Genomic DNA, 16,099 nt, shown 5'->3' with positions numbered 1-16,099 from the left:
ATGAAATTATTTATTAAATCATCAAGATTTGTTATTTATTATTTGATTTATTGCATTTTAGAAATTCGACTGTATTGTTTTCAACTGTTTTTAAGATCTAGAGTCGTGAACAGCTTCTTATTTTAAATATGATTAATTTTGTAATGGTTTTAACTAACCATGCAATAAAGAAATTACAACTGTTCTATACAATCAAGACAGAAATACAGCCTTCAGGGTAGCCTTCAAAAGAAGCAATGGCAAATAGAAATCCTGCCTCACAAGAAAGCAGGAAGAACTAGGAGTTGCTTCAGTCCAACAAAGCAATGGCATCTATGGGGTCTATATATTCCAAAGAAAACACTAAAATGCTCCCAAGTAATTGAATCTAGACTCCCAAAGAAGCAATGTATTCTAGAGGCATATATTCCCAAAAAGATCGATGCCAACTAGGGAACCGTTTTATGTCTGAAAAGTAAGTTCTGGGTCCAACCTCCAAAGTATGTTATGTCAACTGCAGTGTTCTGCTCCCATGACGGCAGTTTCTTCTTTCCTGGCAGTAATGCCAATTATGCACCCCTACCCAAAGCAGGGAAGATGTTTTTCAAGGTTACAAGGTTGTATTGTTCCCAAGGTAGTACCAAGGATTGGACGGATCCTCCCAAGGATGTGGGTATAACCTTTAAGGTCGCTGGTAAGATTTCTGGGGCTAACAAGCCAAAATGACGTTATGTTGGGTCTGAACAAAAATTACAATTACAAAGCATTAAGCAACCAAGATGACCCGAGAGCATAAAATATATACGTGGCCCCTCCAAATGTAGAAATTACATTTGAGCGCTACCCATGTGTAAAGGGAAAAAAGAGGGATGCTTTAAGAATTTATCTCCAAATAAATGTAACCAGATACTTATCATGCAGCAATGCCTATCTGTGCGGCTCATCACTATATGACACATTATATTAAGTGAAAACTCCAGAAATGCCCATATAAGAAAAGAACAAATCACCAAATAGCCCATAAGCAACTTTCCCAAAAATCAAACAAAAAGGCCATCTAATGGAGCTGGAGATGTAAAATAGGCAGGAAACATAAACCAAAACATTATTTGCAAAGGTTAAGGCATCCAAGAAAGTGAGTAAAGGTTTGCTTTTACCAAGTGAAAAATGTGGTCCCTCCTATTAAAGTACTACTGAATGTATGATCACATTTGCGCCATGCAATTACAAAAAAGGCCTCACGTCATCACACTGCTTGTAGCCACAAATATACATTTTATCCTAATCACTGACTTGTTTGCACTGAGTTCTTACAATTCAAGACTTGATGTTTTAGAAAGATATTTTAATTTCTCATCCGGTTCTATTCTCAAGCCCCAAAAACACAATCTGCAACAACCCTATGGTGCTATTCAGTATTCGGCTCAGCAAGTTAGTGTGCAGTGTTCTTCATAAATATGCTACGCTGATAAAACCACTGTGACTCCCATGTCACAGCATCAATTCACAGCCTAGGCGATCTGTGCCTTGTTAATACTAGGCCAGGGTGGTTAACTCCACTCCATTCGCAGAGTTTTCTGCACTACGCGCTCTGTGGAGCTCGCGGAGTGCAGAAAACTCTGCTCCGCACTTCACGCCGCGCTCAGCTCCTTGCGGAACTCTGTAGAGTTTTTTTGACACTTCGCAGGAGTTTCACATAGCGTAACTCCGCAAACTACGCCCAGGCCTAGTTAATACGCTTTTATCACTTCATCGTAAAGGAATACAACAATTTAGTAACAGACAATAAAGCAGACAATGGCATAAAGCGTCTATTTTTTAGCAAAATTGTGAATGAGAAGTTCCTGTATGAATGCCCTGGTTCTATCAGCCAAACCATATTATACTGTGCCCTTAAGAGCAGTCTTGTACGCTGATTTTCCTGAATTGATCTACTTAAAACAACATTCAAGATAGTACAAACATATACTGTTTATGCAACAGACAAGAATAGTAATTTGCTATATACTTCCCGATTCTTAATTCATCTGGAACTTGCGTACGGTGCATAATAACATTCTCCCCAATTATGTTAATGTATTATCATATTAAAATACTTTGCAAGATGTAGAACTCAAACAATATACTATAGCCTAGAAAACAAAAACCAAAATGGTAAAATGATGTTCACAGATTAGCAATGTGTACACCCCAAATACATTGGAAATGCACAAGTCATATCCATATAATATTTAAATAGCGGTAAGAATAAAGAAATTAAATTGGTTTACAGCAGTATCCCCATGAGCAACTAAAATGAAAGGGGATTTGCACTCAATTCTCTATTTAGATTCCTATCAGTGGCTTTTACCTTTCCTAAAAGAATCCAATAATGTCATGGAGTCTTTTCATACCTCATGTGTGTTTTAAGTGCAGAAGGCTGAGAAAACCTTGCCTCACATTGAGTGCACCCAAAAGGTTTGTCTCCCGTGTGCGTTCGTTCATGAAGCCGCAATGCGGTTTTGGAGCTTAAACCTTTAGAACAAATTTGGCAAAAGTGGCGCTCACCACCACCCTCGTGCACCTGAAGAACATGCCTCTTTATGTCCTTTTTCCGCTTGAACTTTTTCCCACAGAGCTCACATGGAAACCGTCGCTCACTGCTATGAACATGACGTTGGTGGCTCCTCAAGTTACAGCGGTTGGCAAAAGTCTGACTGCATGTATCACACTGGTACACAACTTCGGTAAAAACACCATGAGTATGTTTGTTGTGCTTCAAAAAACTTTTTTCATATAGAAATTCCTTGCTGCAGGTTGTACACTTAAAATTGCCACCCTTCCTCTTCTTGTCATCCGTTTTTTTTACGCTTTCGTTGAATTCACAGTTGCTGTCAGTCTCTTCATCCTCGGACTTCATATTTTTCTCTGATGGTTCTTCCAGCCCCAAAGTTCTATTTTGGTTATTTATGAGCATGTTCCTGACAGAATTATTTTCTGAGTCCTTCTGTTGTTCTCTCAATCTTCTAGTATACTTCTTCTTAGGAATTTCCACAAACACTTTCCTTCCTGCCAGTCTCCCACTAGCTCTTCTGATTTTTGCAAATGGGGGATTGAGGCCTTCTCTTTTCTCTTCTTCCACTGGGGATTTTTCAGTGGATGGGTTGGAACGCGCTCCACTGCCACTTCCTACTGGTGGAGAGACTACAGATTCTGATGGAACCTCTGCGCTAGTTGCAGGCTCATCGATATGTACATCCAAATCCAAGAACACATTTCCATCATGAGCACCTTCATCGTCCCTGGACTCCACCTGTGACTCTGAAAAATGCTGCAATTCCAATAGCACTGTCTCAATCATCTGCTTTTTAAGATGAAAGCAAGTTTCAGTTAAGTCCAAGCATTTTAACTTTTCTGCAGTTTCAAACATTCTCTGCACTCTGTGTTCTTCCACTTCAACCTTGGCAGTGTACACAAACTCAAGAAATGAAGCAAAGTCAACCACTTGAACTTCATTTAGGAGTATATCAGCTTTAGAACCACACATGATCGGGTCCTCACTTAGAAATACTTCCTTAAAATACTTGCTTGTAGCAGCCAAAACAACCTTGTGAGCAAGAAATTCTCCTCTGGCTCCCTGATGCTCCACTCTCACTGTAACATCGCAGAAGTGGCCAAGAAGACGCAACTGATGCATTTCCTTCAGAAGGTTAAAAGAGGACGATTTTGACTCCAACATAACAGCACGAGACTCCATTTTGAGTTTTTAGACGTCATCTGCTGAAAAACATAAGAATATACTTCATTAAATGGAAAAAAGCCCTTCTCACCAGCCACACAGAACATATACATGTAAACACAAAGTAAATTTAAATTTCACAGTAAAAAAAAAATATCACAGGGTTTGTTACGTGGAAATTGCAAGTCCTGCAGTGGGGCTGAGGCACCTATAGGTACAGAAGCGGCAAGCTTCAAAATGCCAGAGCCAAGCTGTAAAAGTAGTGCACAGTGCTGAGTGCAATTTTCAGCCTTCAGGAGATGCCATATATCTCTGCGAGGACCCAAGAGTGAAGTTCTCAGTGCTCAGAGTAATGGAAATAGGACAGAGAACATTTTTTCAAAGTCACATTTTACCCTAACAATTCTATATTTCTGCAGAGGTTTAAGAGAATTAGACTGAAATTCAAATGTGCAGTCAACAGTAGATTTAAGAATTACGGTCTATATTTTAGTTTATGAAATATGATCAGATATACTGATGTTGTTACACTGTTCAAGGCAACTGCCTTTGAGCTTATACTCTGTGACCAGGAAGAAGCCTGAGAATAATTAAGCAGCTGCCTGTCTGCTCTTGAACTGTTCAAATAAGTTTACATTTTTGTAAATTTCTTAATAGTCACACAATTAAATTATAACTTTGCAATAGTTCATTTTTTTTTAAATGAAAATCAATGCCCTTCCCTCCTGTAGTGCACAAAACTGGTTCACTTGCAGCATGGCCCAAGACACTGCCAAACTTTAAAATCAATCACAGTCAGCTTGAACCAGAGACTAAAAGACATTTTTGGAGTAAGATTACTTCTTCTAACAGCTGGTTTACCAAATGCTACCATAAAGCGTAGGCAATTAGTAGTTTTCCCAAGTGCAAGTCTTATAATGCAAAACGTTATTCATAAAATTAAAAAAGTACAAATGTGAACACGAAAGCCCAGCATCATTACGTAAGAACAAGAAAAATGGTGAAGAAAGAATAGGTTATACAACATCCTTCAACGTTATAGCTGAAATCCTGACAATATTTCAGCAAGGAAATGCACTTGTGTACGCCTTTCGAGAGGTGATATAGTGCTAACAACAAATGTGTTTACATTGGATTAAATATAGAAGGAATCACTAACCAGAGCTCTGCATTAGTCAAAAAGCAAAGTATTATGGCAAACAGGCACAACTTTCTGATGTGTGCACAGAGGGCGTCACTGCTGAAGTTAAATGAAATATTAGGATTAAATCTCATTAAAAACATCTAAAACGGGTCACTTAAGGCTCCCTTCAGTACCCCAAATAAATACTGGCTTGGGTTCGCCCGTGGGTTCACCGGTGACCATAACTAGGCTTATTTTAAACGTTTTTAATTCTTACTCGTAACCACAACCTTATTTCACATGTGTTTTTGTTAGCGAAATTGAGATTTTGATTATGATACACCTATTTCAGAAGTGAAGCAGTGTCATTCATAAAAGTCACTGCCCACTAACAATGCTCTCATGATAATCTAGAAAGCTGTACAACTGCACGTGTTAGAAGACTTTGTTTCAAAGTCTTGGAATCTCTGGGCTTAGAGATGGCACTTTTCTCATGGAAAATAGGGGCATTTCTGTCCTCTGCAATGTGCCCTGGAACACACTGTGAGTTGTTTACTTATCTGGCATATCATTATATGATTTTCTTTGCAGAGCATGGTCTGCCGAGCTTTATAAAAAAAGGCCCACAGATCTCTTAGAAGGCAGGCAAGGAAACTTCATTTTTCAACAGCCAATATGCATTAGGACAGCGCAAGATTTACACACATCTGCAGACTCCAATACATAACTTTATGTTTTAAATTATAGTAAATGTACACAACTGAATCTAACCAAATTTGAAAAAGAGCATAAAAAGGCAGTTGCCTCTGTGTGTCTGTACAATTCTTTTGAGCTGATTTCACGCTATTCTCACCAAACATAAGTAACATTGGTTTTTATTTAGACTCTAGATACAGCACATTCATCTGGGTTTAATAACGTTTCATTTCTTTGATGAAACAATGACCATTTTTCGGGTATCAAATAAAAGATTATATATGTGTCTGATTCACTGAGTGTGGCTTTAACAAATGGTGAAAACGTTAGGAGCAAAGAAATGAATTTACAAATCTGACCATATCTCTGGGAGTGCCTATGTAACAAGTTAAAAAGATGGCATTTGTGCCTCTTTACTTACGGTTGACAAAACACTTAATAAGCAAATCTATGTTTTTTATCCTTAAACAATCTGCCTCAAACTTTGGAAAAACAAGAGTTCAAATGTAGGGCTTTTAACTATTTAGAAACTAACAAAGGAAATTTCCGCAGGTAAAGAAAAAATTAACAATCAGTGGCTAAGCCCAAACGTCTTGCCTTTTCACTGCCAGTTCAGACCTACTGCCTTTGGTATTGCTTTTTGCCAACACTTTTCAGCACTGCCAAAAAGAGAATGAAAATGTTTTTGCTTGTCAATGTTGTACAGCATAGGACCAAACAATGCTCCAAAGGTGGGGTCAAAGAAAAAAAGAGAGCCGTTGAATAAAAAGCAGGGAAATAAGATAGAAAAGGAAGCCATCCAATCAAGAGCAAGGGATTGACCTAAAGCCCACTGTTAGAAAATCCCCCGGTTTGTGGGATCACCCCCATTTTTTGCTAACTAGTATTGCTGGTTTTAGAACTCCACACATTGGGGTTCTGCTGACTAGTCCCCAGTGTGTGTGCTCTGACCCTTAAAACATGGTGAAATTGGCAAATTTAATTTCCCAGTAAGGTCACGTAATGTAATAAACACGTTATATAACGCGAACTTGACCCAAATCCAATCAGGTATCAGAGCGCTTTACATAGCACCAGTTAAGTTACATGAGGACACACATTCATTTTTTGTTAGGCACGGGGAGATTAAGTGATTTGCCCAGAATCACAGGATGTTCAGCGTCATTACCGAGACTCGAACCCAGTTCCCCAGGTCCGAGGTCGAGTGCCCTAGCCGTTAGGCCAACTCCTCTCTACATATAAAGCGCACTATCAGCCCACGGGTATCCTGGTGCTGAGATTATCTTAAGTTTAATTGAGCACATACAATACCAATCCACAACCAAAATTAATACAGATCGAAGGCCGGGTTTAATTAGTCTCTAGGAAAGAGCCAGGTTTTGAGCCTTTTTCTAAATTGAAGAAGATCGTCTATTTGTCTGAGATCTACCGGGAGGTCATTCCACAGTCACGCGGCTACAGTGCTGAATGCTCTACCTCCCATCCTGTTTTTTCTAATTCTATGGGCGTTCACAAACCTAGCTGTTGATGACCTAAGACTTCTGATCGGGTTGTACCACGTAAATTTACTCTGCAGTGGCCTGGGTTCCATTTTGTGTACTGCCTTGAAGACTATGCATAGCGATTTGAACTGAATTCTCTGCATAATCAGCAGCCAGTGGAGGTACTTGAGGGACTGGGTAGCCAAAGACCTACGCTGTCTTTTTAAAGTCATCTTGGCCGCTATTGTCTGAACTCTTTGAAGTTTCTTCAACAAAGAGTTTGGTGCACCTAGTAGCAGAGCGTTACAGTAGTCGAGCCGACTCATGATAACACTTCTCATCACCAACGCTCTGACTGTCGGTAGCATAGGGAGTATTTTCCGTAAGGCTCTGATCAGTGAAAAGCAGATTCCCACATTTTTGTCTACTTGGGAGTCTAGTTTTAGATTATCATCAAACATCACTCCCAGATTACGCACTGTCTTTGATGGGATTAATTGTTTTGCTGTGGTAGTTGGCCAAAAATTGGTCAGAAGTGGGCATGGGACTTTACTTGCTGTGTAGTGCAAGATTTCTGTCTTGTCACCGTTAAACTGTAAAGAGTTGTCCCTAAGCCAGCTTGCCGTTTTTGTCATACATTCGTGGAATCTGTCCAGTGATACCGATTGATTCCCCTCCAGTGAGAAGATAAGTTGTGTGTAATCAGCGTAGTTTACCAGTTTAATGCCATAGGATTTAATAATGGAGATTAATGGGCTCAGGTACACATTAAACAGAATCGGGCTGATCGCCGATCCCTGAGGGACACCATGTCCGATAGATATGACTTAAACCAGTCCAGCATTTTTCCCCCCGAATACTGACATCCATAAGTCTTCCCAAAAGAATGTTATGATTAACCGTGTCGGAAGCGGCTGACATGTCTAGTAACACTAGTATAACTGAATGGCCTGTATCTGCTCGCGTTCTTAATTCGCCTAGGACAGTTACTAGTGTGGTTTTAGTTCCATGAGCTGGACGGAACCCAAGTTGTACATCGTCTAATTTATGGTTGTTTTCTAGAAATTGTGAGAGGGTTTTGCTGACTAGTCACTCTAGAATCTTTACCGGGTAGGGGAGCAAGGAGATAGGTCTGTAGTTAGATGGACAGAGAGGATCAAGCGTGGTTTTCTTTAGCAGTGGTGTCACCGTTACCATTTTCCAGCAGAATGGGACAACTCCCTCACTTAACGATTGGCAGCAGACTTGTCGGAGCTGAGGAAACAGCTCTTCCTTAAATTCTTTGCACACTCTGTGTGGGAGAGGGTCCAGTGGTGACCCGAAGAGACGCTCAGAACAAGTTGACTGAACTCTTCTTCTGTGGGAATCTGGAGATAATCCAGACTTATCAGCTTGTCTTTATCTACTTCTTCCCTCTGCTGTCCCGGTGTCCTCGACTCACATTGTCCAGATCCACGATCTATCTCATCTCCCTTATTGATGTTCAGATCATCAATAATTTAAGTAATCTTCTCCTCGAAGTAGTCTGCTAGACGGTCACAGAGATTCTGTGTTGCAATGATCTTATTTTTCATACAGTCTGGTTTGGAGAGGTCATTCGCTATTTTAACAAGCATTGGCATAGCCAATAGGTCTCGCTTTTGGGACCTTATAAGTATTTAGTTATGCAGCACAATGTCCTTGGTGCGAAAGGCAATTGATACCACGCGTCAGCTCAACATCCTATCATTCTGGGCACATCAATTAATCTCCCCGTGCCTACCAAAAATGAATGTGTCCTTATGTAACGTAACTTGTGTTCATGTAAAGCACTCCAATACCTTCGGGTAGAGTTTGCGCTATATAAAACTGCAACAACAAAAAACATACCTGATGTTAGGACAACACCCTGGGTTACCAATTAAATAAATCACCACGTGAAAAGGGACACTATACAGGGGACAACAGTGAACATGGGCAGCAGTGTGCAAAAAGGGCACATTTGTTTCCATTTCTTCAAATTATATATGAATAGTCCGATTTTTCTCCTGTTTTGGATACTGTACTTAGGACAGCAATAATGATCACCAAGGAACAAACTAGAGTGATCAAATACACAACAGAAAGCAGCTCAGCAGGCAATGTGTCACAACAACAGCAGAGAAACATCAAAAGGAGGCGCCTGAAAAGCTGACTAAACTTTCTCAAGCAAAGCATAGTTTGATTACGTTCAAGTGCTATTAAACCTGTGATAAACAATGATCCCCAGACCTATTAACGAGGTAAAAGACTATATAATCAGATCTCCACCTAAAACGCTCAACAGGGCCCACGCTCTACCCACCTCGACTTGGAGTGGCTCCCGGGCACAAACAGTGCAGGCAGGCCTCTAATAGACTGGAAGTGTGTGGAGACTTCCAGGCCCGAGGAGCGCAACTCATGCGGAAAAGCAGTTGTCAGAGCGCAGCCAACACCCGCGTGGGAAGCAAAGACAACAAACAACTCAACAGAGAAAACAATGACTATCAGAGAGGGGCTGTTCTAGTGCTTGAGCGAAGTACACTAAACACCGAGTCACTTCGTCTGCCTGAGGCACCCTCAAAGGGTGGCTAACGCTTAGAGGAGACTTGTGAGTGCACACATTTACTGCCTGCCATGGGAATGCACAGCCATTGTCACACAGCTTTCTTCATGGGAAGTCTTGCATACACTGGGGATTTGCACAAAATGTCTCCAAAAGTTGACATTTTATTTATTTAATTATGAGGGAGTTTTATGAAGACCTGGGTGTCGCCTTTAATTCAATGCAACATTTTGTGGCGGTTTAAGAACAGAACGTTTGACATTAAGTTCAACGCCAAACTGCTTTCAGAATTACAAATTCGCAGAGGATAAGTAAATGTAAAAAAAGCTGAGATTCTACGCAACGAGTTTTATGTTTTTTTAGGGGCATGTGAATGTAATGGATTTTTGCTCATGAAAAAAAACGCAATCTGCGCAGTTTCTTTCGACGTTTGTTGGGTCATAACAAAGGTATGCTAACAACTGTGACTTTCCCGCCTGCCCTTACTTAAGTAACAGCCCGAAGAAGGGTCTCTTTATTCTGGCCCGCTGCCTCTCGGGTTACCACCTTAAAGCAGGGTGATCAAGGTGGGCTTTGTGGTGTTGAGTGACATCATTATTTAAATATAAAATCCTATGCGTCGTTAAAATATCTTTCACATTCTGCACTCTGAAGAGCGAGCACAGGGCTCAGGGACTGAAACTCCGGAAGAAACTGCAGTGTCTTTGTTAGGTCGGTGAGGTTGTAACTTTGGGAGATGGAGTGCTGCTGGTTAGATAAAACAAGCATTGGACGCGTGACGCGGGAAGCTTGTAATAAGAAGCTGATGAGGTGGGGGAGGGGCAGACCGAGGCGCTTGGGAGAGCGCTGTGCTTCATTAGCCATGACGGCCAGACAGAGGAAAGACAGATGGCAGCTGCGTGCGTGTGCAAGCGCTCGTGAATGCAAGCTTGAGGCCAGGAAAAGCCTCTGGTGGCACTTTTAAAAGCCACTTACTAAATGTCTCTCGAAGAGACAGCGTATGCGCCGTCTCAGACGAGACCTAGAAATGGCTCTGGCATTGCTCGATGCCTCTAGAATGGATTTTGCATAGTAATCGGCTTTTGTCTTGGCAATTGTTTCTTTGTATGTGCCTAGTGCTATTTTCAGTGCTACCTTATCCTGTTCCTCATAGAGTTTCCTCCATTTTCGTTCAGCTTGTTTGCAGTTCTTCTTTAATATTTTTAGCTCCTCATTGTACATAGGATATGGTGCACGGAAATACACCTTTGTAATAGAAAGTTAAATATCACCTGTGGACTGCAGCACCTATTGTGCCATCTGCTATGCTGACAAGGAAAAGAATGGCTTCAGGCTTACACATATAGCCTGTTGCAGCTTTTGAACATGCGAGCAAACATGCCATAATAATCCTTTTTGATAAGAAAGAATCCTACTTTTCAATATTATCAGTATCTCTGATGCCGCAGGAGGATGAATCTCCCGGGAATAAAGTGGCCGTAGATCTCTTTGGAGAGAGACACGATGCGGACCGACCCGCGGAGCGGCGAAGGGGTGAGCAAGCCCGACAGCTGGATTAGCCTCCGGGTTCGGTGAGAAACAGGCAGCTCGAATGAGTGAGTCGGGGCAGTATGGCGGGAATACCCTCCCCACAGCCGCAGCACATAGAGGGTTTTCGGAGCCTGCGCCTGTTCCCCCTTTGCCACGGAAATTGCTGTTCTTTGCTGCGCGTGGTAGTGTGCAGTACTGGATGCAAGCGGACGCTCTTCGGCTACTCCGAGAGGTGCGGAAAGGCCGAATGGAGACATCCCGCTAACAGGATCCGCGGTGAGTTCCCACTATTCGACCAGAGCCCAAGGAGGCCAGGAGGGGCAAACAAATTCAGTTTTGGAACATCACATTGGCTCCAAAATGACCGACACTCCCGACCACAGCGCCTTGAGGCTCTTCTATACTCATCACGGAATGACCGTTTCTTGTTGGAGAAAGCCATTTGTGGCCCTCCACTCAAGGTACCCCCCCTTCTTTTGGTTTTACCTTTGTTGCGCTGTTCTCACTCCTTGCGACGATCGCTCCGGAGTCACTGCCTGATCTTAAATTGGCGACCGAGATTGTTCTTCGATCCGCATCTACCCGCAACTCACCAAAATATTCTGTCTCCTGTGTAATTGCGGATTTCCTAGTCTGCCTGAGCTCTCTTCACTCTATGGCCCCTGGCCTGCTATAATCTGCTCTCTGACTCAATTCAGTCCGAATGCAGATGCTATTGATAAAGCTTTGATCTAAATGGTCTCCTACACTTGTTAATTGACTGTTTAGAACCTACACTATTACCACCACCATTTGTTCTATTTGGGGCAGCAGAATCCCAGGCGATTGAACCAAGGCCTCAACTTTCAAATCTTCCTACAGCAATGACTGTCCCCAAGATGGCCACCATGAGTGGGCCCTTCTCCAAAGCACTCCTTCTCCCCTTGTTGGGGAGGGTTCCTGCATCTGTTCCCTGGAGTTTCAGAGTCCCTCTGGATGAGACCACAGAGACAAGGAAGACACACGCAGGAGAGGATTGGGTATGTTCCCACTACCATTGGGAGCACAGCACCGTACACTATGACCGATGGAACTCTTTTGACAATGCCCCCCTAGGCGGAATCCATAACCTTCTGAATGCATTGCGGTGCCTGAGCTACCTTTGACCGATGACCAGTGGATCTGTCATATGCAGCTATAGAGGAGTTTGGATCTGGTTCATCCCTCAGCCGTCACCTACCCAGCCGGAAGTCGGACACTGTTCTCCTCATTTCCCCGTAGTGTTTCCTACCCCTGCCCCACCTCTTCCCTCTATTAGTCTTTGTCTACGTTGCCTGTTCCTTTCCTGTCCCGCCCAAATTTCTCTCCCCATGCCTGTTCTTCTTCTTTCTAATGTTTATTCTACGCTTTGGTAACTCACGTAACTACGTTCCTTGCAACGGATGTAACTATGTTCTAAAACAATGCTCTTCCTCATGTAAAGCGCGCCGATACCTCCGGGTCTAGCCAGCGCTGTATAAAACTTCTCAAACAAATAAATAACTTCTCAAATAAATATTAAGCAAGTCACAAGTGTGCAGCCCACATGGTAGCATGCCTAGTATTTTAACTGGCACAGCAAGAACTTCATGTTGGCATTGAAATTCCTATTTTTGCTAACTGTGCTTTGGTATAAACTACCAAAACGTTTCAAGCACTGTTTTTAATATTCATTAAACATCCAATTGAATAGTGAAGCTGGATTTTTGATAAACATATGGGAAAAGTAACTTTTCCAAAAGTTAGACTCTGCCTGCCTAAACCTTCAGTGGGCTAATTAGCATTAGCCTGTCAGCAGCTGCCCAGTCAGTGCTTTCCTCTTAATGGGGTTTGAAAACTGCTCTAAGAGCAGAGACAATGGCATGGACATTTTTGAAGGAGGACCTGGATGGAAGATATATGGCTCTTCTCAACTAAGGAAGAGCAGTTAGGAAGGTTCATGAACTTCATGATCTTGAAATGGTCCCAGATGAGGCCTGGCCTAACACAGTTATGTGTAAAAGGAGACCTGAAGAAACAGACCTTTTAATCCCAGAGCAGAGTGTTGGTAGGCATCCTTGCGCCATCCCAGTGGGAGGGAGTATTCCTAGATTTTTGCCCTGAGCTGCACCCTCAGGGTAGCACTTTCTGCCTTTCAGAATTACTACTTTTCAACTATTCCTAAAAATACTTGGGAAATGTATAACTGTGCCCAAAATATTCCAGGACTGAAGTTGGAATACTAAATTGGCGTCCTGGAATGTTCTGGAGAAAGTTGCTTTTTGTCTAAATGTTCTAGGACTGGAGTTAAAATAGTAATTCTGACCTTCCAGTGTCTGCCACACCCACAGATGCTGTGAGGGCGCAGTTCAGGGCAAGAAATATGAACGAGCGTGGGAGGGGGAGCTGATTCCAGAACCAGATGGGTGTGGTTGATGGGGGGGTGGGGGGCTGTTAAGTTCCCTTGAAACAACCCAGGGAGGGCCAACAACTTATTCTAGGGACAGATAGGTTCTGTCATGTTGGGTTTTACTAGGAATGGCACACTGTGGGATAGTTTACAGTGAGGCATACAGGATGTGCTGCAAAAGTAGGAAGGTTTTCCTGGAGAACTTTTTGCCCACTAGTTAGGTATTTTCTAGGAGACACCCCCACCCATCGCTAGAGAAACTACAACAGTGCCACTTCACCCATAGCTCATCAGCACACATCTGGACCTGTAGATGAACAGAAGAGGACTGGGCCTTCTGTCTCTGACCTGCGTAGACACCTAAAGGGCTGGACCTGCTCCCACTTGTACCAAAGGACAGAGAAATGAACTCCAGGAGTCAGCAGGCTAACCTGTCTGGCTACTGCACTCTCTAAATGATGAAGGAGAAGAATGGAGCAACAAGCAGCCGTGGTCCAAATTGCAAATGTAGCACCACTGTCGAGGCCTGCTGACCCAGAAACATTTTTTCTGTTAAAGAACACAAATCGCCTCTGAAATACCTGTTCGTGGAAAGGCAGGGTGGAAAAAAAATTAACAATCATCATCCATGGTTTGAGGAGGGGGGGGGTAATTCCTTAATTATTGTGTAAGATAAGGAGTTACCCTTCCGCACATTTGGTAAGGTTCTTATGGCCAAACAAATAAGTTAAATCCAACAATAAGTCCTTCGCTTTGGGCAAGACAGGGAACTAACAAATATGTTAGGAGAGGCGGAGGAGCTAATAAAGCCTAGGTTGTTCATTATTCCTGTATGACACTGTAAGGTTCTGGCTTGGTCATCGAGTCTGGTGTTTCAATTTAAGTACCATTCTATCCATTAGCAAAAACCTGTCATATCATACAATTAACAGGAGCCTTGTGCCAGGGTGTGATCTATTGGCAGAAACAGAAACAATTCTGATATGTTGAGTCGTTGGCGGTTGACTGATCTGAGAGGCTATAGTAGGGGACACAGCCGCACCCAAGGAGGAAACCTCTGAATCCCCTGCATACTATTGGCATGCTCGTAGAGAAAGACTTTACGCTTCCACTTTATCCCCATTTAGAAGATGTGTGACAGCTCGAACAACACATCCTCCCAAAGAGTATGATGGTGCAAAGAAGCCACTGTGTGAGCGCATGCACAACTCAAAGACCCAGAGATTCAGACAAAGAATGGACTGAGGAGCAGTTGATTTAGTTGAGAAGGTAGATACTGCGAGCGAAAGGGCAGGGAAGTCCAGGACAATCCAGAAAACGCACCGGGAAATTAGAGACGCAAGTTAAATTGCACAAGTGGAGTCAGAAGAATGCGCGGCAATCTGAAATGAAGACCAATTTATAGTACAGAGGCATATAACTGAGTTGTCACAGCATTACAGAAAATAGCTGCGACATGCCAGTGAACTTTGGATTCGTGTAAACAAGCAGCCTCGCAGGTAAATTAATGACCTCTGCTGGTGGTGTCTAGGAGACGCACAAAAAAGAATAGCCCTATGCAATACATTCACAAGGAATAAGATACAAGCTTACTTGTTTCACTTTATAAATAAACCAACAAAGAAGACGACCTATGAAACCCCTAATGCCATATACAATTAAGTGAATGTGTATCCTAAGAGACTAGACCTAACGAAAATGGCTCCTCTCAGCCCAGTTTACCACACATAATGTTAAGCAGACACCGACCCTACTATTTGCAAGGATACACCATTCTCAGTACCAAGAAGTTCCTACCAAGGTAAAAAATCTTGGGTCTCCACCGAAAGCTATTCTCCCAGCCATGCGTAGAAACTCTACTGGCTTCACGCCCACCCAATCCAATTCCCCACCCAAGATCCAAAACATCCTGGGTACATGGAATCCCGAATTAACGTTTTAACATCCCAATTTCTCGCTTAATTATTTCCTGCCGTCACCTTCACCATTCTGTCTTCACTTGTAGATGCAGCACATTATATGCCATGTAATGAATTGGGAAGTGCATTTGCTTTTACTGAGTTGAACAACCGACAATAGTTCAATATAATGCTGATAAGTTTAATTAAAGTTTAATTAAAGGGGTTATGTCGACAACTATATTGTTAAAGTTTCTTTAAACAAACACGCAAGGCGTCCGGAGCACTTGTCCACTACTTACACGGACCGTAGGTGAATTCAGTCTTATGATCGTTGTCCGTTATTGATATTTTAACAGACGACATTTGTCCATAATGCCAGTGCTTCCGGGTCGCATGTCAGCCAATCCCATGAATGGAAATATCCCGGGTGCTGTGTGGAAGTGGGAAGGACTCGTAATATGTAAAATGACATAGGATTGGAGAGCGGTCGGCATCTCAGCCGCCTCTAGTACGCTTCAGAGCATTCGAAAAGTGCGGATTGGCTGTGGAGTCAGCACGTGCCTTTGTAGTATATAAACATTATCAGTCTCCGACTCCAACCCGTCTTGCTTGCTTACTGCTCTGCTGGTTGGCGTACGTTCACTCGGATGGATACTCTAGCCGGAAGCGATAGCTGATCTTACACTGGCAGGCGCTACTGA

The 16,099-nt window shown here is 42.6% G+C and overlaps 1 protein-coding gene across 3 annotated transcripts in view; it reads right to left on the bottom strand.

Annotated features, from left to right (window-relative positions):
- GZF1 (GDNF inducible zinc finger protein 1) overlaps positions 1-15,836 on the bottom strand; it is a 108,751-nt gene extending 92,915 nt beyond the window's left edge. The window contains exons 1-2 of one of the 3 annotated variants that reach the window (XM_085612621.1): positions 15,698-15,836; positions 2,373-3,738 (exon numbers count right to left, since the gene is read on the bottom strand). In XM_085612621.1, the coding sequence (XP_085468747.1) occupies positions 2,373-3,715 (1,343 nt within the window). In that variant the 5' untranslated portion in view covers positions 3,716-3,738; positions 15,698-15,836. Of the gene's footprint in view, positions 1-2,372; positions 3,739-15,294; positions 15,400-15,697 lie in introns of those variants that run through there. The other 2 variants (XM_085612622.1, XM_085612623.1) reach the window with 2 other exon arrangements.
- Positions 15,837-16,099: the final 263 nt, after the last annotated feature.

Source organism: Triturus cristatus, chromosome 6, assembly GCF_964204655.1.
Source record: "Triturus cristatus chromosome 6, aTriCri1.1, whole genome shotgun sequence".
Classification (NCBI taxonomy): domain Eukaryota; kingdom Metazoa; phylum Chordata; class Amphibia; order Caudata; family Salamandridae; genus Triturus; species Triturus cristatus.
The sequence above is the reverse complement of the archived record's forward strand: the minus strand, read 5'-3'. Positions and strand labels throughout refer to the sequence as shown.